Consider the following 20,247-nt stretch of genomic DNA (forward strand, 5'->3'; position numbering starts at 1 on the left):
TCATGGGTTGCAAGCCATCAGAGCAAATTAAGTTAGGGGGTGAATTTCTGTGAATAGCCAAATTTGAGGAGGGCGGTCCAAAGTCCCTCCTAACTGATGGAGTCAAAGGATTTGGTGAGTTAAGGAAGTCCATGCATGGTGGTTAGTGTTCCTCTGTATTTCTTGGCCATGCCTAAGAGGAGGTATTGTCTACTCAATTACAGTTGTATCAAGAAGCTGAGGCAAGTGGCACCCTACCCCTGTAAAATACTGAAACTACAGTTGCCATCAGTTTTGTGAAGAAACTACATGGGAACTATACCAGAAATAAAAATTACATTCTGTCTTGAATAATTTTACCAAATGGAGGCAGAAAGAAGAAAATAATTCCCTTACTTTATCCCTTTCTCCATGCTGCCAACACATTTTCAACCCCCCCACTTGCTCATGTCACTGTCGCCACCAGTACCCCCAACCACTTTTTAATAAAGGCTGAATAATGCAACGATGTAAATGACTAATTTTTATCTATTCATTCACAGAACATGGACATCACTAGCATCAACAACATTTGTCCATTCCTAATTTTCCCTGAATTGAGAAAGCAGTTAATCATCGACTTTATTGGAGAGTCTGGAGACACATATAGGATACATCAGGTAAGGATGGCAAATCTCCTGTCATGTACCAGCAACAAAAGAAACACACCGAGTCATGTCTAAGTGTTAGAAACTATTTTATTATTAACTAATAATAAGAAAAATAAAAGTAAAAATGTTAATCTTAAACATTAACCCCAAAAACTGAACTTGAAGTGTGTGTGTGGCAAATTCCCAAACTCCAAGTCCAGGAATAGTTCTCAAAGTTCAGTTCAGCAAGCCGTAAGGTGAAATGTGAGCAAAGGCATTCTTCAAAAGTCACTATTGACTGAAGACAAGATGTAGAGAAAAAATAGAGACATTACGAAATCCAAATGTTCCATGATGGAACCCATACGACACCTCATTCACTACTTGGCAGTGACTACTCCACTGCTTTGTTCTGAAGCATCTGCCACTCCAAAGGCACTAGAATCGTGGCCATCCACACAAACACCTGTTTCCCACTACAGGTTAATGACAAAGTGGACTCCACTGGATTATTCCAAAAATCCATACGTGGATTGTAGTGACAGACAGTTATTGTTTTTCCATCCATCTATACAGAGACCAGCAGGCAGGTGTCTCTCCCTTCCCCTCTGACTCCAACTGTCTATCCAAAAACGTCATTACATCCATATCTTCTGTTGATGTAAGCACGCCACACACACCCCATGCTCTATCTTAAAGGGACATTCACCAATAGTAACCTAATCTGTAACACTTCCTTAAAGGGTTATGAGCTAACCAGGTGGGTTTTTACAGCAATCTGGTATTTTCATGCAGTTGTTATCTAGCTTAGATTATTTTTTTTAAAAAACTACTGGCCACTGAATAACCATGATACATGTACAATTCTGCTTCCTTTTCAAAACGTTACACATTTATATTAAATCAATTATTGGCAAGTTGTGTATAATGCTGATTAATTTATAAAATGTTGCTGATAGTAGCTACAACTTTGTTTTTCAATTTTTTCAATTCTGAATAGGATCATGAAGTCTGTCTCAACACTGCTAGGTTCCCAATTCTATAATAAAATGCCTTCAATTAACCCTTCCTCCATATCAGAACAGTTATCCAAACCAAGTTCATATCTGAATTCTTGTCACATAACCAGCTGACGCCAACAACTTAGTTTACATTCTGTCATCAGTGGTATAAAGTTTAAAAGCATTTATTCCATTCAACCAATTAGAATTTTATAAGGCTTTAATTTTGTATTGTGACTGATATAAATCTCTGCATTATTTGGGTTAATGCAATCAAACTTCAGAAAAAGCACTTTCTTCTACATGTAAGATATGGATATATGAATATGTACTTTTTGGAAGTGGGATAGACATTTCCCAGAGAAAAGCCAGCATTTTGATTTTTGAATCTGTATACCTCAGAATTGAGTATATACTTCTCAGAGTAACCTGCATCAAGGCTGGTGAAAGCAAGGAGGGAAAAGTGTTATTTCCTTGTACTCTGAATCAGACAATGAAGAATCCAGTCACACATATCAGTAATCAAACTCTGAAAACAAATCATATACTGCCAGAGAAGTCAGCAGTTCAAATGCACAAATTGCTTCCATGGAATAATTTTAAGTGCTTCATTCTTTCCCCACTTAAAGCATAAAAAATAGCAGGTTTTGACAAATGGTGAATTCACAAGGCTTGTATATACTTCCATCAACAATTTTGGTTGTTAGCAGATATTATGCTTAATGATAGGCTGTCGCATGTGTCTCCACCATTTTTACTAAACAACACCAAGCACCTATATAATTGATGTTTTTGACCTACATTGACTTGTTCTGTAGGAAAATATGACAGCCATTTTGTGAATAATGAACCCATACATTGTACTGTACTAATAACCAATTATTGTTTTTCCTCTGCAACTTGAGGGAGGTATGTTGGCCAGGAAATTTCAGGTTATTGTACAGTCATGGTTTTATTAACATTCACCTTCTCTGCTGGGACAAACCTGACTTCAAGGTATTGGCTCATTTTAAGGACTGCAACAACAAAATATTTCTTACTATGCCACTGAAATATCAGTCTAAATTGAATTCAAACTCCTAACTTTTGCCTCAAATTCTCAACTTTCTGATGCACAGAAGTGAAAGCTGAATTATGTTGTCAAATCCCATCAACTCAAGGAACTACTTTGAAGAGAGTAGAGAAGTTCTTCCCAGTTCCTTGATCATTTTTGTTTTAGAAGTAACCACTACAAAGAGAACTAGATTCTGGTTATCATCACATGGCTGTTTGTTGGAGCTTGCGCTATGCAAATTGACATTCCCCTTATGACAAAAGTGACTATACTTCAAAAGAACTTTGACTCAAAGCATTAAGAATATCCTGCAGCCATTAAACTCTGCATGACCTTGGCTGGATCTCATATAGAATAATACATCGATTCCTTTAATTTTTGTAAGGGATACAAATATTGCCCATGAAATTCTTGAGCTAGGGAGAGGAGAGTACAGCCATGGCTGCAGAGAACTATGCTCAATTTTGATGCCCTGGGTACAACTGAGATTCCTTGGCTCATAAGTAAAGGATGCTCACTTAAGGAAAGCTTCCCATGGACAACAGTTAATCATGAATCATAGGCACCACCCTCACTATATATACAAAAACAGAACAACTAACAATTTTCAATCTTCCATCCTATTACCTCTGTTTACAACTAACAACTGTCTCTACCTTTTCCAGCATGCAAATGTTAGTAACTCCAATTTGTTCTGTAGAAAATGAAGTTTTCTGACAGAGTTAAGAGGGTGGAGTTTATCAAGTGTGCTTAGCTGAACTTCCTTGATCTGTACTTTACTGGCTCAATGAGGAAGAGAGCCTTGTTAGACTTCATTCTGGGAAATGAGAACCAAGCATTAGTGGGTAAACATCTAGGAAACATGAAATAGCTATAAAAAGGAAAAAAAGTCAATTGGAGAAAGGCCAATTTTAATGGGATGAGCACAAATACAGAACTGGAACCAAAGCTTGGCAGAGAAACTGCATTTAAGAACTAGGAGGCCTTTAAGGTAGAGATGTTTCAGCTACAGACTAGGTGCATTCCTGTGAGGGAGAAAGGTAAAGAAGTTAGATTTGGAACTACCTGAAGACAGGTAAAAGGCAGCAGTAATAAAGAGCATTTGACAGATCATTAGAACAAGTGAAAAGAAGGCTCCATTGCAAGCTCAGAGGGAAGTGAAAAAGGAATTAAGAAATACAATGCTAGAGTCTGAGAAAAGACCAATAGCAAATGGAATCTAAAAGTGTTCTCTGTAGGATGGGAACAGAGAAAGGGTTGCTCATGAAAAATTATGCTCAACTAACTTTATAAGAGCTTTCTAATAAGGTAACAGAACAGACTGATAAGATGTATTAATGTGCCATATACAGACTTCCAAAAGGTATTTCATTAGATGCCACATGCAGGCCATCCTTGGGTTATGAAGACCAGACTTACACAGATATGAACAAGCTCCCATAATATTATTAAATTCAAAAGTCTGTATGTAAATGTGTTCTTTCTGACAAATGACACAACTAGTTTCCCCTCTCTCTCCACTTTGAGTAATTGTTCTTATCAGTCTTGTGCTTTTGATGCCATTCATTACAATAATGTGGAGGTATGGTTACCATAAAGTGATTTTTGTGTATTTTCTGACTTATGGACAACATTAATTGTAAAAATGGAACCCATTCTTTACCTAGAAATGGCCTGTAATAGGCTTGGTATCAAGATGAAAGGCCAGGAAATTAAAAGGGATGTAGCAGCATAGACAAAATTGACCAAGTAATCTGAAGTAGCGAGCAGTGATGAAAGATGTTTTTGGACTTGAGGGAACTGAACAATGGAGTTCTCTTTGGGTTGGTATTTCAATTGTATTTCTTCATATTTATGTTTTGTATTTGGGTGTATAGAGCACAATTTCCAAATCTGCAGATGATACAGATCACTACACCTCCAAATTTTGTAAGAAGGATAGTTCTAAACTTCAAAAAGATAAAGACAAGCAGGTGGAATGGGTACACTGGTGGTATATGAAATTTAACTATGAAAATGTAGAGTTATATTCTGGTAGAAGAATGAGAAGTGGTGTGCACAATTCTAAAAAGGATACAGGAGCAGAGAAATTTGGTTGTATAGTTTGTTAAAGCTGGCAGAGCAGATTGAGGAAGTGGTCAGTGAAGCATATAGGGTCCTGGGCTTTATATATAAAAAAAATACAAGTCATGATTAACCTTTTTTATATATATGTCCATCCAATCTCCAACATCATGCCCAATTCTGGGTACCACACTTTAGAGAGGATGCAGAAGATGGTTATAAACATCAGTGCAGAAAAGAGGGAATTTGGTTAAGTTGATAGACTGGAGTAACTGGAATGTTCTCCCTGTTACTAAGGTGGTTGTGAAGCAATCTGATGGAGGATGTTCTTTATGATTAACATAGACACAATAGAGAAAGAAAAATTGGTGGAGTGAGCAAAAGAAAAGTGATGTTTGTTTACACATGGAACTGGCATGGATTCAATGATTTGAGTGGCCCCCTTGCCTACTGTGACCATTCTGTGACAGTGTAAATTTAAAACATGATTTTAGAACATTGAACTGTAAGTTGCAAAAGTTTCCAGTGACTGAACTCATCTTCAGCTAAAGAACTGAAACATTTTGTATAGATTTATTAATTGAACCCCTTTTGAAATAAACATGCCCTTTTCCAGTCCTTACATTTACAAATTATTACAACCTTGCCCATTGTGCTTATGAAATCTGCAAGAGAAGTGACATTATAAAATACAAGAAATCAGAGTAAGAAATGAAGTAACACAGCCTTTTCCCTAGAAGAGACAATATTGTGAAGACATAACACACAATTTAACACCCTGTTTGTGCTGAATTGAATGTTCTCTTGCAGACCAGTGGTAGCAAGGCTGCAAAGGGCCACCAGCCCTGAGCTAGTAGCTAGAGACAGAGGCAGAGATATAGCCAGAAAAGGGTCAAGGGTGAAAGGGAAACATTGTTAATCTTCATACTGGAAACTGCATACATGTAAACATGAAGCAAAGGCTGATTTGGTTGTCTCCCCAGATACAAATATCTGACAGTGATCATTATTAAAATGCATATTTTAAAGAAGGTCACTCTAGTCTGGCCCAATGGACCATGGAACCCACTCATTCATGGTCAGTGTCTCAAACATGCAAGAACTAGGAAGACAAGGTGGCAAGATCTGGATTATGTCCCTCAATAAATTTTCTGTTGCGTTACCATTACTCCAAAATGACCAATTTGTGGTTGGTTGTAGATGCACTGAAACCAAAGTATTGATCATGAAGAAAAGGGCGGAATTACAAATGAATTGCAACTTAGTGCATCTCCTCTTCCTATTTGCTTCCCTCAAAAATAGCAGTAGCTTCACCAGCAGATGCACATGAACAAAAGGAACTTGTCTAAATAACTGGGCAAAGTTTATAAACTTGATTACAGAAGACAGAAAGAGAGAACTTTACGTTGCAATTACTTCCCTCCCTAAAATGAAAAATGTTATTTCATCAAACAGAAATAAGCATTTTACTAATCCAGTTTTACTTCATCAAAAGTGTACCACAGTATTTAACAGCCTGATGTTTATATAAAAGTATACATTTATATATTACTACAGCAGTTTTATACAGATTTTATTCATTGATTAAACATTTGAAACTACCATGACCTTGTAGGCCAGTTCAAAGTTATCAAGAGGGCAAACTATAATAATGGAAAGAGAACAAAACAAATGGTACATTTTCAAAGTCAGGGAAAAGAAGAATGGTTCAGTTAATCAATCTGCTGGTTTGCAAATGTAATTTGTTTCTTTAAATGCTGCTGTTTCCTTCTCTCTCCTGAAGCAATTGACCTTTGCTACATCAATCCAGAGAAGCCAGCAGCCTTCCACTACCTCATCCAGGGAGCCAACCTGCAAGATCAGCCTAGGCAATGAGGATAATGAAGCAATTGACCTGATATTGGCACTAAATCCAAGGGTGGAAATCAGAAACAGGAATCATTTTAGTTGATTATTTCAGCTGTAGCCTTCAGCCAATTGCAAGGTCCAACTACTGCTCAGAGTAAGATTAATAAACTCTGCCTGATTAATAGGAATGTCAGACTTTTCCTGTTCTGTACAGGTCATATTCACACCGAGTAATACATCAACCAACTGAACTATCAGAATGACAATCATTATAACATTATTTCTCCAAGTTCCTCCTAATGGTATTTCTTAAGCAAGTCACACATTGGCCATGGAGATTTGCAGATGATGCCACCCTAGTGGGCCGGAGTACAGGAAGGAGACAGAGCTTAGTGACATGGTGTCATGACAATAACCTTTCCCTCAATGTCAGCAAAACAAACGAGCTGGTCATTGACTTCAGGGAGGGGGGTGGTGAACATGCAACTGTCTACAGCAACAGTGCTGACGTCAAGAGAATTGAGAGCTTCAAGTTCCGGGGCATGAACATCACCATTAGCCTGTCCTGGTCCAACCATGTTGATGCCATGGCCAAAAAAGCTCACTGGCACCTCTACTTCCACAGGAGGCTAAAGAAATTTGGCATGTCCCCTTTGACACTCACCAATTTTTATCAATGCACCATAGAAAGCATCCTATCTGCTGAATACATCATGGCTTTGGTATGCCCTGGACTGCAAGAAACTACAGAGAGTTGTGGACACAGCTCAGCACATCACAGAAACCAGCCTCCCCTCCATGAACTCTGTCTATACTTCTCATTGCCTCAGTAAAGCAGCCAGCATAACCAAAAACCCCACCCACCCAGGATATTCTCTCTTCTCTTCTCTCCTCTCCCATCGGGCAGAAGATACAAAAACCTGAAAGCATGTACCACCAGGCTCAAGGACAGCTTCTATCCCACTGTTTTCAGACTATTGAATGGTTCCCCAGTACGATTAAATGGACTCTTGACATCACAATCTACCTCATTATGATCTTGCACCCTATTGTCTACCTGTACCTTCTCTGTAGCTGTGGCACTTTACTCTGCATTCTATATTGTTTTACCTTGTACTACCTCAATGCACTGTAATGAATTGATCTGTATGAACGGTATGCAAGGCAAGTTTTTCACTACCTCAGTACAAGTGACAATAATAAACCAATAGCAATACAATGCACAGGTTTCTAGAGATTATTATATCAAAGACGGCCTATTCCTGGACTCCCTTTTTTTTCTGACAATAGGCCATAGATATGGATTAAGCTGACAATCACAGAATCAACTCTAGGCACGATGTCCAGCTGTATTTTGTTAAAGGGCTTATGTTCAATGCATCTGCTTTAAAACAAAACATGCTTTGCAATAACAGGAAAAGTGAGAAATGATCAAAGAACTTCCAGGTTCTCCAGCAATTCAAATCATAGACTGATAAGGCTTGGACAACATGGATGTAAAAGTTGGAGGTGAAAGGTCTGTTCTTACAGACAATCTAGGGTGCTTATTTCATAAAGGGAAACCTGCACCTGATAGATAAAACTTGCTTTTGTGCTTTGATTACATTAGTGGGATGAGTTATCTGTTTACAGTGACCATGTCATTACTAAACAGCTTGCAGTTGAACAGGAGGTTTCTAGCAAGAGAATTTCAAGCAGAAACCCACATCTGATCAGAAGTGCTTTTTTTACCCATTGAAATAAAATAGAGACTGCTGTAATGTCAGTGCTCCACTTACATGCCACACAAGAAATTATAACTGCATTCTATGCACAGTGGTCCTTTTCTTTTCACTGGGTCACAAAGTGGCAACATTTGTGTCAAATAAAATGCAGACAAAGTTGGATCCCAGGTTCCATACTCTGCAGTGAGAAATTTTAAAATTTATAATGTGAAGGCTTCTGTTGATCTTGAAACTTTGTTTGAACTCAGGACATACTCATGTGCTTAACAGCAAATGAAATATCTTTGAAGTCACTACTGCAATGCAGATGGCCTTCTATGCAATGCCAGGCAGAAGAAATGACAAGGTTCAGGGAATAGGTGTCATAAAGGATTGAAAGATGATTGAAACAGAGAGAATCAAAATTTATGGTATTTTCTCAGACTTACAAATTGTTGGAAGCAGTATCTCACAGGGATTAGTGCTGAGACCACTGACAATCCACCTCATAGAGCCATACAGCACTGAAACAGGCCCTCCAGTACCCACCTACACTAATCCCATTAACCAGCACTTGGTCTGTTACCTACTATACCTTGGCTATTCAATGGTCTACAGAGATGCTTTTTAAACATTGTGAGAGTACCTACCTCCACCACCTTCTTGGGCAGTTCAGTTAAGATTGCAACCACACTCCGGATGAAAAAAAAAATCTTCCTCAGATGCCCCGCTAACCTCTTACTCCTCAGCTTAAGCCTATGCACTCTGCCATGTGGAAAATTTCTTACTCTCTACCTTAACCTATGCCTCTCATAATTTTGTATACCTCTATCAGGTCCCCCCCGGCCCCCACCCCCCCAAGCCTCCTCTGCTCCCTCCTCATAACTGAAATATTCCATTTCCTGGTGAATCTCTTCTGCACCCTCTTAAGTGCAATCATATCATTCCCATTGTGTGGTGACTCTAGAACTGCACACAATATTCCAGCTATGACCTAGCCAATGTTTTATAAAGTTGGACCGAGACCTGCCTGCTCTTACACTCTGTGCCCAGGCTAATGAAAGCAATCATCGTGTATGCCTTCTTCACCATTCTATCTACTTGCGTTGCCACCTTCAGGGATCTTCAGACTTGCACACCAAGGTCTATTGGGAAGCTTTTAGCAACTAAAAAAGCAATAAGGGGAGAAAATATGAAGGTAAGCGTGCCAATTATATAAAAGAGGATACCAAAAGTTTTTTCAGATATATAAAAAGTAAAAGAGAAGCAAGAGGGGACATTGGACTGCTGGTAAATGACACTGGAAAAGTAGTAATGGGGAACAAAGAAATGGCAGACAAACTGAATAAGTATTTTGTGTCAGTCTTCACCGTTGAAGACACCGGCAACATGCTAGAAACTTGAGAGAGTCAGGGGGCTGAAGTGAAGTGTATTCGCTATTACTAAGGAGAAGGTGCTTGGGAAGCTGAAAGATTTGAAGATGGATGTCACTTGGAAAGGATGGACTACACCCCAAGGTCCTGAAAAAGATAGCTGAAGAGATTGAGGAAGCATTAGTAGTGATCTTTCAAGAATTACTAGAGTCAGAAATAGTTCCAGAGGACTGGAAAATCACTATTGTCACTCCACTCTTTAAGAAGGGAGGGAGGCAAAAGACAGGTTAGATGAAAAACACGATGATGCTGGAGCAGCATCCGTGGAGAGAAGCAGGCGGTCAACGTTTCGGGTCAGGACCCTTCTTCAGGACTGAAGATAGGAAAAGGGGAAGCCCAATATATGAGGGAAAAGCAGAGGAGTGATAGGTGGACAAAAGAGGGGAGGTGGGTGGGCACAAGGTGGTGATAGATAGACGCAGGTAAGAGATAGTGATAGGCAGGTGCAGGGGAGGAGGGGAGAGCAGATCCACCAGGGGATGGGTCAAAGGTAGGAGAGAAAGCAAAGGTAGGAAAAAAAGAGGCTAGGAAAGGGAAGAAGAGAAGCAGCATGGTGGTGTTGGGGGGTGGGGGGGAGGAGGGGTGGTGGATTACCTAAAGTGGGAGAATTCAATGTTCACACCATTAGGCTGCAAGGTTTCACGATAGAAAATGAGGTGGTGTTCCTCCAGTTTATTCAAGACAGGTTAGCCTGACTTCAGTGGCTGGTAAAATTTTTGAGTCAATTATTAGGGATGAGGTTTCAGGGAACTTGGAAGCACATGATAAAATAAGCCGAAATAAGCAGGGTTTCCTTAAGGGGAAGTCTTGCCTGACAAATCTGTTGGAATTCTTTGAGGAAGTAATAGGCAGGATAAACAAAGGAGAGTCAGTGGATGTTGTTTACTTGGATTTTCAGAAGGCCTTTGACAAGGTGTCACAAATGAGGCTGCTAAACAATATAGGAGTCCATTGTATTACAGGAAAGGAACTAGCATGGATAGAAGATTGGCTGACTGGCAGAAGGCAAAGAGTGGGAATAAAGGGGGCCTTTTCTGGTTGGCTGCCAGTGACTAGTGGTGTTCCTCAGGGGTTGGTGTTGGGTCTGCTACTTTTCATGTTATATGTTAATGGTCTGGATGACGGAATTGATGGCTCTGTGGCCAAGTTTGCGAATGATACAGAGATAGGTGGGGGGGCAGGGAGTCTGCAGAAGGACTTGGACTGGTTAGGAGAATGGGCAAAGAAGTGGCAGATGGAACACAGTATAGGGAAGTGCGTGGTCATGCACTTTGGTAGAAGGAATAAAGGCATAGACTATTTTCTAAACGGGGAGGAATTCAGAAATCGGAGATGCAAAGGGACTTGGGAATCCTAGAGTAGGATTCCTTAAAGGTTAACTTGAAGGTTGAGTCAGTAGTAAGGAAGGCAAATGCAATGTTAGCATTTCTTTGGAGAGGACTAGAATATGAAAGCAAGGATATAATGCCGAGACTTTATAAGGTGTTGGTCAGACTACATTTGGAGTATTGTGAGCAGTTTTGCGACCCATATTTAAGGAAGGATGTGCTGGCATTGGAGAGATCCCAGAGGAGGTTTACAAGAATGATCCTGCGAATGAAAGGCTTAACGAATGAGGAGCATTTGATGGCTCTGGTCCTGTACTCACTGGAGTTTAGAAGGTTGAGGGGGTGATCTCATTGAAACCCACTGAATATTGAAAGGCCTGGATAGAGTGGACATGGAGAGGATGTTTCCAGTAGTGGGGGAGTCCAGGACCAGAGGGCACAGCCTCAGAATAGAAGGACGTCCCTTTAGAACAGATATGGGGAGGAATTTCTTTAGCCGGATGGTGGTGAATCTGTGGAATTCATTGCCACATGCAGCTGTGGAAGCAAAGTTATTGGATATACTTAAAGCAGAGGTTGATAGGTTCTTGATTAGTAAAGGTATCAAAGGTTACAGGGAAAAGGCGGGAGAATGGGGTTGAGAAGGAAAAATAAATCAGCCATGATCGAATGGCACAGCAGACTCGAAGGGCCGAATGGTCTAATTCTGCTCCTATATCTTGTGGTCCATTTGTTCCTCAATACTTCCTCGTGCCCTACCATTTAAGGTATATATTCTATCCTTGATAGACACTCCCTCCCCAAAATGCATCATCTTACAATAATTGTAACTAAATTCCATCTGCTCAATTTACCAGCTGATCAATAATATTCTGTTGCCTATGGCTACCCTCCTCACTGTCACTAACATCGCTAATTTTCATGTCTTAGAACATAGAACAGTACAGGAACAGCCCACAATGTCTATCTCTCCATCCCCTGCCTGTACATGTGCCTGTCTCATTGTTCCTACTGTATCAGCTTCCACCATCTCCCCAGCAGTGTGTTCCAGGTACCAACCACTTTCTATGAGGAAAAACTTGCCTCATAAATCTCCTGTAAACTTACTCCCTTTCACCTTAAAGCTATGCCCTCTAGTATTTGGCATTCCCACCCTTGGAAAAAGACTATCTACCCCATCTATGCCTCTCATAATTTTATATATTTCTATCAGGTTGCCCCTTAGCCTCTGATGCTCCAGAGAAGACAATTCAAGTGTGTCCAACCTCTCCTTATAGCTAATACTCTCTAATCCAGGCAACATCCTGGTGAACCTCTTCTACACCCTCTCCACATCCTTCCTGTAATACGGTAACTAGAACTGCACACAATACTCCAAATGTGACCTAACCAAAGTTTTATACAACTGCAGCATGACCTTTAAACTCAACAGCTCAATCGATGAAAGTATGCTGTGCACCTTCTTTACCACCCTATCTACTTGTGTTGTACTTCAGGGAGCTATGGACTTGTACCTCAATATCCCTCTGGACATCAATGCCATCTTACTAATCATTCTGTACTTAAATGATTTAGACTCAGGAATTAAAGGTGTATTGCTGAAATTTGCAGCTGAAACCTAACTGGGGGATACAGCTAATATTTGTAGGATTTTACAAAACTACCTGAAGAAAAACACAGATAGATAAAAGGCGAGTGAAATTCAATGCACTGTAAGTTCATTTTGGTAAGAGGAGTAAAGGAGCAGAGAGAAAAAGCAAAGAGATATGATAGCTAAATCACAAAAAATATTGATAAGCCATACATAGTTCATTGTACTGGGATTAATTTCTAGAAGAGGGTTAATGTCAACATTCAGATTGATCCTTGGTTACACTACACTTGTGCCCAGATTTGGGAAGTCGGGTGGAGAAGATTGTAAGTGTAAACAGCACCACCCTGCCAGTTGGGCCAAAATGGCCTGTTTCGCCAATGTAAATTCCTGTAAAAGGATTCAATTATTTTTGCTTACTCTTTAATTTTATCATTGTAATACTCAGACCGTAACCGCCTATCCCTTTACATTCTGCCACTATAATGAGAGAATAAAATTTAATTGTTTTATTAATGCTTGAGTACTCAAAATCTAACCTAGCATGCAAAGTTACTTTTTTTTAAATCCGCGTTTACCAATTCTGCAGCCACGCGCATGGTTCCCTTCATCATAAGCTTATTCAACTACAATAAGCATCAAGGCTGAGCTCAATTCTGTCCTCATGCAACAACTGCATGTCAACTTTTTGAGGAAGAGGAACAGAAGCTTTCTCTTTAAATATAATGTGCTAAAGTAGTGTCTCAAGGATTTTTTTTTAAACTCGTTTTCAGCTGGATCCATTTCAGCCAGAGCTATGAATAGAGACTTTTCCAAGACCACCTACTCTCCTCAAAGCAAAATAAAGGCAAAACACATGTCTTCACCTCACAATGCTGACCTGAAGTTTCCTAAACTAGAAAATCCTAACCTCAGATAAACTGAAGCTCTGGCTTGCTTCTCCCTGATTCCACGGAAAAAAAGACCGCTGCATAGAGAGTAAATAAAGAACGTCAGAAGTGGTGCAGTGAAAGAGATTTTAGAGGTGTCAGTCATACAATATCAAAGCGCATCTGTGGCATTTACAAATCAATGCAAGATGTTCTGCAACTTGCACCAAGGATGGGCATTATAAAATATTACAAAGTACATTCAGGCTACAAAGTGTAGAACTAATGATGGATATATATTTTTATTCTATCGGTGTGTTCCCTAATTTTACTGCCCAATAGATCGATAAATCACAAGAGTAAATCTCAGATACAATTATTCAAAGGCAAATTATCGCTCAATGGTGAGCAGCCACATGTAACCTTTCAGAATTTTTTTTTAAAAGTCTTGCACAGTTTCCAACTAGGGTGAAAACATACCCCAGATACTCTACCACTATCTGGAAGATAGCCATTTAACTCACAGTTGTAAGGAGTAGTCTTTTCTCTTATTAGAGTTTTCCCATCTACTCTGCTAATATATGGCAGACTAAAACACCACTCATTTTTTCAGTATTTTGCTTAAGTATATGCTTGAGAAAATGAACAGTACATTTCATCAAGCAAGAGAGACACAAGAGACTGCAGATGCTGGATTCTGGAACGAACAGTCTGCTGGGGGAGCTCAGCAAGTCGAGCAGCATCTGTGGGAGGAAAGGAATGCCGACTTTGAAGAAGTTTTCCTCCTCTCTTCCGAAACTTTGACAATCCATTTCATCAAGCAACATCACCCAATAAACTGTATTGCATTTTCCAGTAAGCAAGACAGGAAACTGATTATGATTTTCTCTTCCCTTGGCCCAGGTACAGTAACAATTGTAGCATCCCAGAACGCTGCCTCAGCTGAGGTCAACTAATTCAACACAGATCAGAAATCCTGGGACCTCCCCAGAGAACACGGCATTGACCAGACAATGCTTCAAACACAGATAGTCATGAAAGAACACAACAAACCTGTTCCTATCTTCTGCTGCAGCTCACTGGTGCAGCAGGCAGAACTGGGGTTTAAACTATCTCCTGTTTGTGAAACTGCAGTCATTGTAAAGTAGGATGGAAGATAGAAACAAATACCAGACTGCAGCAGACAACAAAATTGGAAACATTACTTACTGACCTCACTAGGAGCAACTTCAATTGGACTTACCTTTGATCGCATGCCTCTTCGCATTGCAGTAAAATGGAGCTGGAAATAAAATGGAAAGAATTGTTTAATTTTTTTTCAGCTACATTTCATTTTCATGTGATGATGAGGGAATGAAGTCAAAATGAAGCTGATTGATCCCCTTCACAAAGATATGGGATGAGCAGAAAGGTGGCCATGGTCATGTATTAAGACACTGACTATTCAGACTAATATAACATGTAAAAATAAATACATCTATTTCCACTGGGTGAATGCAGCAATGGTTCATGTAAATAAACTGGCAGCCAAACTAATGTAAAAAAAATCACAAAAATTGCAGAGGTTTTAAATCTGTTGTTGGTGACAACCTAAAGAGCTGATTGTTGACTTCAGGAAGGGGAAGGAGGGCAAACATGCACCAGCCTACACTGGGGGATTGGCAGTGGAGAGAGCTAGCAGCTTTAAATTCATGGGTATTAACTTATCACATAGATGCAATCACAAGAAAGGAGCACCAGCGTCTTTACTTTCTTAGAAGATTCAGGTGGTTCGGCATGTCACCGAACATGCTAACAAACCTCTGCAGATGTACTGTATCCTGACTGGATGCATCATGGTCTGGTATGGCAATTCAAATGCACAGGAATGTAAGAAACAACAGAGTAGTGGACTCTGCCCAATATATCACAGGCCCTCCCCACCATCAGTAGTATCTACCCGAGGTGCTGCTTCAAGGCGGCAAAATCTATCACCAAAGATTCCCACCATCCAGTCCATGCCATCTTCTCGCAGCTACCATTGGGTTGGAAGTACAGAAGCCTGAGGTCCCACATCACTAGGTTCAAGGACAGCTACTTCCCTTCAACCAGTTGGTTCTTGAACCAACCAGCACAACCCTAATCACTACCTCAGTACAGCAACACAATGACCACTTTGATCACTTTGCACTACAATGGACTTTATGATTTTTTTGTCCTAATTGTCTTTTCTTGTAAAAATAGCATATAATTTGTTTATGTTTGCCTTCTGAATGCTGCTTATTATCTGATGCTATGTGCCTGTGATGCTGCTGCAAGCAAGTTTTTCTTTGCACCTGTACATACATATACTTGTGCATTATGACAATAAACTTGACTTTGAAATAAAAACAGAAAAAGCTGTAAACATTCAACGTTAGGCACCTTCTGTGGAAAAAGAGAGTTAATGTTTCAGACTGGAGATCCTTTGTCAGAAGACCCTGGTAAGGGGTCTCTGGTCTGTTTCTATTTTCACAGATTCTACCAGAGCTGCTAAGTGTCTCAAGCATTTCCTGTAGCCAAACTAATTATTGTCTGTTTCTGGCTGTAGGCAAACCACTTCTGGTAGCACAACCACTTCTTCTGCATCTGACTCATCAAGATATATTTTACCATTATAAGTTATCAAGCACACATATTATCTTCAACATATTCAGTTTTTTTTACTACAACGTGAGTATAAGAGGAGGCTCAATCTATTGTCATGTTATTGCAAGGAACCCAGGGGTCAAAATTTATTTACATGGCAGTCTGACCACAATCTTTCATTCAACATTGGCCCCATCCAAATTGACACTGTAAACACCTACTACGTACCCCAGACAAAAGAAGTCTTTTCAGTACTGGATTGTGGCTGACAGATATTAGGAGAAGAGAAAAGGTGATGGGGAGGAAGAAGTGAGGCGGGGGGGTGGGTGGCGGGGCAAGAACAACTATTGGAAGGGAAGGGTTGATTGGAAGAGAATGACAGGCAGAGAAAAGAAGATCAGAAGTAGGCAATCTAAAGTGAAGACACTGAATAAGAGACATTTTATGCTTGACCTAAAATGCAACGAAGATGGTGGTCCCAATACGTAAATGAGTTTTCTCCACCAATGCCAATTACTTTTTGTTCAACATATGACAAGGTCAGGCAGTGACCATACACACATCAATCAGAAGATTCTTTGGGCTTGAAATTGCAGTTATCATTTTTGTTATCAGTTTAATTTTGAACCAAGTGAACTTCAGTTCAAAAGGAAGTCAACCAGCAAAATGTGGTGAGGATCTGAGAAACAATTCCTAAGATATTCTTTGTGGAAGAAGAGTGGGGACAAACGAACAGGTGGATGGAAAGTGAGGCTGCAGTTTTATTTCATTCCCCTCAAAAGGTATGGGCTAAGGGAATTCAAACAAGGGGAAAAAAATATGCAGGTAAATGCAGCAGGTTCCCTGCACTCCATTGTAACACTTCTCTGCAGCTTGCACCAAGCCTGCATATTTATTTGTGGCTGTGTATCACATTCCACTTCTGAAATTTGGTTTCATGGACTTCAAAGAAACCGAATTTCGGAAGTAGAGTACAACACAGAGATACGGTTATACATGCACAAGCAACTAAGGAAGAAGCTCTACTCCACTATAACCTTAAAGCGCAATACTGGTCTTTACAACGTGGAAGCAGGATAGACCCAAAATAGCATGCAGAACAAAGGTGGTGAACTCCACCCTTAAATACAAATACTTAAAAGAAAATCAGGCGCTCCTAATAAATGACACAGCACTTAGTAATTACATTTCTCCAAACAACTGATTACCTTCTACATTTAAATTCTCTACCACCCGCCTACTATGATGCACTCCAATTCTGGGGGACTAGGAGGAAGCAGTAAAGTTAACTTGGGAATCAAGACAAAAAAAAATCAAAATACTCTCCATGGACAAAAAAGTAAATAGACTTGGAAAATGGGTATGAGTGATGTGAAATTGACCTCTATTACTAGCTACATTTCATGTTTAATTATAAACGTGAAAATATCAAGAAACATCAGTACACAAGTACAATGCAGTCGGAACTTCAGCCAAGTCACCTGCCAACATTTTAACCCTGTGAGGGCACAGTCATCAGCAGTTTACATAGACTTGCAACCACATTTACACCGACTACTTTTAAGAAAACAGTCAATCAAATGGTGATGTACATACAATGGCAGAAAGTTTTAAATCTAGTCTCTCCATGTTGAACTCATGATGCATTTGATTGTCCCCTACTTTAAATCATTGTTTCCCAGGATCGTGAACTTCTTACCTCCCTCAGTTTCCTCTTCCTCCTGCAATCTTTCAGAAAGACAGGTTTGGTGTCACCCGAAGACTGCTTGATTTACTGCATTTTCCCTTCTACTTTCTGTGACCTTGATCATATCCTTGCTGACAATTCATAGTTATCATATTTGAAAAAAGGGTAGGCACTATTAAATTAGTATTGAGATTTTCTCTTGCACAGAAATGCTGCTGTAATCTTCAAATGGTTAATATGTCTTTAACAGGATTTTACCACAATAAATGCAAACCTACATTCAAGCTGCAAACTGCTTCTGCTTTGCTATGAAACAGGCAAGCACTATGTAAAACAAATGACAGTGTCACTGCAAACAAATCAAAACTGGGCACAATGCATGGTCTTCTCACTTCCCTTTTATGAAAATGCTAACTGTTGGGGAAGTTATAATTCTGCTGAAATGATCTGGTCAACCACCATAATAATGTGTCACATAACAGCACAATCTTCATTTAGCTACATCACAAAGTGTTGTTATACAAGTACTTGGAATACTACTTCTGTTGGTGGAATCTCATCATGCAGTCTATTATAAAGTTGCTAAATTATACAGTGAGTATTTCAAGTTCTGCATAATAAACTGTACTGTATAATTCAAAGATAAGTTAAATGAACTGCTTTTAGACAAGGGATGCTAAGCAATTTCATGCAGTAGGAAATTAGCAAGCAGTAATTTATTCCCTCAAATGTGTTTGGCCATTCAGTTAAGGTTATAGCTAATCTATACCTCATGTCCATTTACTTGCCTTTGCTCTGTATCACTGATACCCTTAACTAATAAAATTCTATTGAGCTTAAACATTTTAATTGACCCAGATTCAACATCCAAAACCAGAGTCCCTCTGTACATTAAAACGTTTCCTGATCTCATACTTAAAATAACGCACATTGTTCTGATTTATTGCTCCTATCACATCCAGATGTGAATACTAGTGGACAATTCATCAACTATTGGCATGAACCTCCCCATACTTAACAAAGTCGAAGTGTCAAAGACAAGGCAGAAGTTCTCAACCATCATAAACCATTAGTGCTAAGTGAAAGGTAGATCTCTACCTCCTCCCTCAGTCACAAAACCTAGGCTTCAATCAATTTGAGTCATTGAACCTGACATCAAGAAAACCAAATACAGCAAAGACTACAGATTTTGACAATATCCCAGCTCTAATACTTAAAACCTGTGGTTCAGAATTATCTTGCCCTTAAAAAATTGCTACAGTACAGGTGCAACACTGATATCATTTGACATCAAAGTGGAAAAATACCCAGATACATCCATTCACAAAAAACAGGGAAATTTCTGATCAATTCATGAGTAGCTTACCAATCTTATCTCAATCATCAATAGTGATGGAAGATATCTACAACAGTGCTATTAAGGAATATGCGACCATGCTATTAAGTAATATACGACCATCTTTGACGCTCATTTTGAGTATCACTAGATCTTATTTCAGCCTTAGTGCCAACAATGCAGAAGAGGTGAATTCCATAGGTGAGATGAGGATGGCTACCTTTGGCATCCGCATTCATCTGCATTTGGTTGAATGTGGCATCAAAGAGTCCTGGTAAAATTAAGTTAAAAGGGAGTCACGTAGAAAACAATAACACTGGCTGGGTCACATGAAGTGCAGAGGAGGATGTTGGATAGTGTGAGACAATTATCTTATTCTAGGATATTGTTGCAGATGTATTTCAGGGCAGAATCTTCAGTCAAACCAATTTAACCAATCCAAATATCTTCCCTCCATCGTGACTTCAGAAACAGCGGTGCTCACTTATTACTGAACAGTAAACAGTTCATTGTGCGACACATCAGATAGGCAAGTAATCATATTCAACACTAACAACGTTCAAGATTGATATGAGAACTGGCAAGAGGCATTCACAGCACTCAAGTGCCAAACACTGAATGCCTGCAATGCAACAAAACTTAACCATCTCTCCTTGGCATTCAATGGCATCATCACCACTCAATTCCCCACCATTACTACTAACTATGAACTTAATTTGATCGGTCTATTAAATGTACAAGGCGTGCTGTGTCTACAATGGCAGATCAGCTGGTGTGTTGTTGTGTGAATGGTTTACTTCCCAATTCCTAAAATCTTTCCACCATCTACAAGACATGAATCTGGAATGGAGTGGAACATTCACTACTAACCTGATGAATGCAACTTCATCAACACAGAAGACATTTCACAGTGTCCAGGATTAAGCAGTTACTTGCCTCACAACCAATCTACCAACTACAGATTCACTCCCTCTACAGTCAGCACATCCTGCTTACTGCATGTACCAACTTCAAAATGTACAGCAATATCCCGCCAATCATTCTTGAACAGCATATCCCAAATCTGTGTCACCTACTATCTAAAGGTACAAAGGGGCCAGCCCACTGCAGGTTTTTCC

At 39.6% G+C, this 20,247-nt stretch overlaps 1 protein-coding gene across 7 annotated transcripts in view; it reads right to left on the reverse strand.

Annotated features, from left to right (window-relative positions):
* LOC127567561 (transcription factor 4-like) overlaps window positions 1-20,247 on the reverse strand; it is a 470,428-nt gene that overhangs the window by 207,893 nt on the left and 242,288 nt on the right. For 6 of the 7 annotated variants that reach the window (XM_052010594.1, XM_052010593.1, XM_052010592.1 and 3 more), the window contains one exon: window positions 14,743-14,781. In XM_052010594.1, the coding sequence (XP_051866554.1) occupies window positions 14,743-14,781 (39 nt within the window). Of the gene's footprint in view, window positions 1-14,742; window positions 14,782-17,805; window positions 17,948-20,247 lie in introns of those variants that run through there. The other variant, XM_052010598.1, reaches the window with a different exon arrangement.

This window comes from Pristis pectinata, chromosome 2, assembly GCF_009764475.1.
Source record: "Pristis pectinata isolate sPriPec2 chromosome 2, sPriPec2.1.pri, whole genome shotgun sequence".
In the NCBI taxonomy this organism is placed as follows: Eukaryota; Metazoa; Chordata; class Chondrichthyes; order Rhinopristiformes; family Pristidae; genus Pristis; species Pristis pectinata.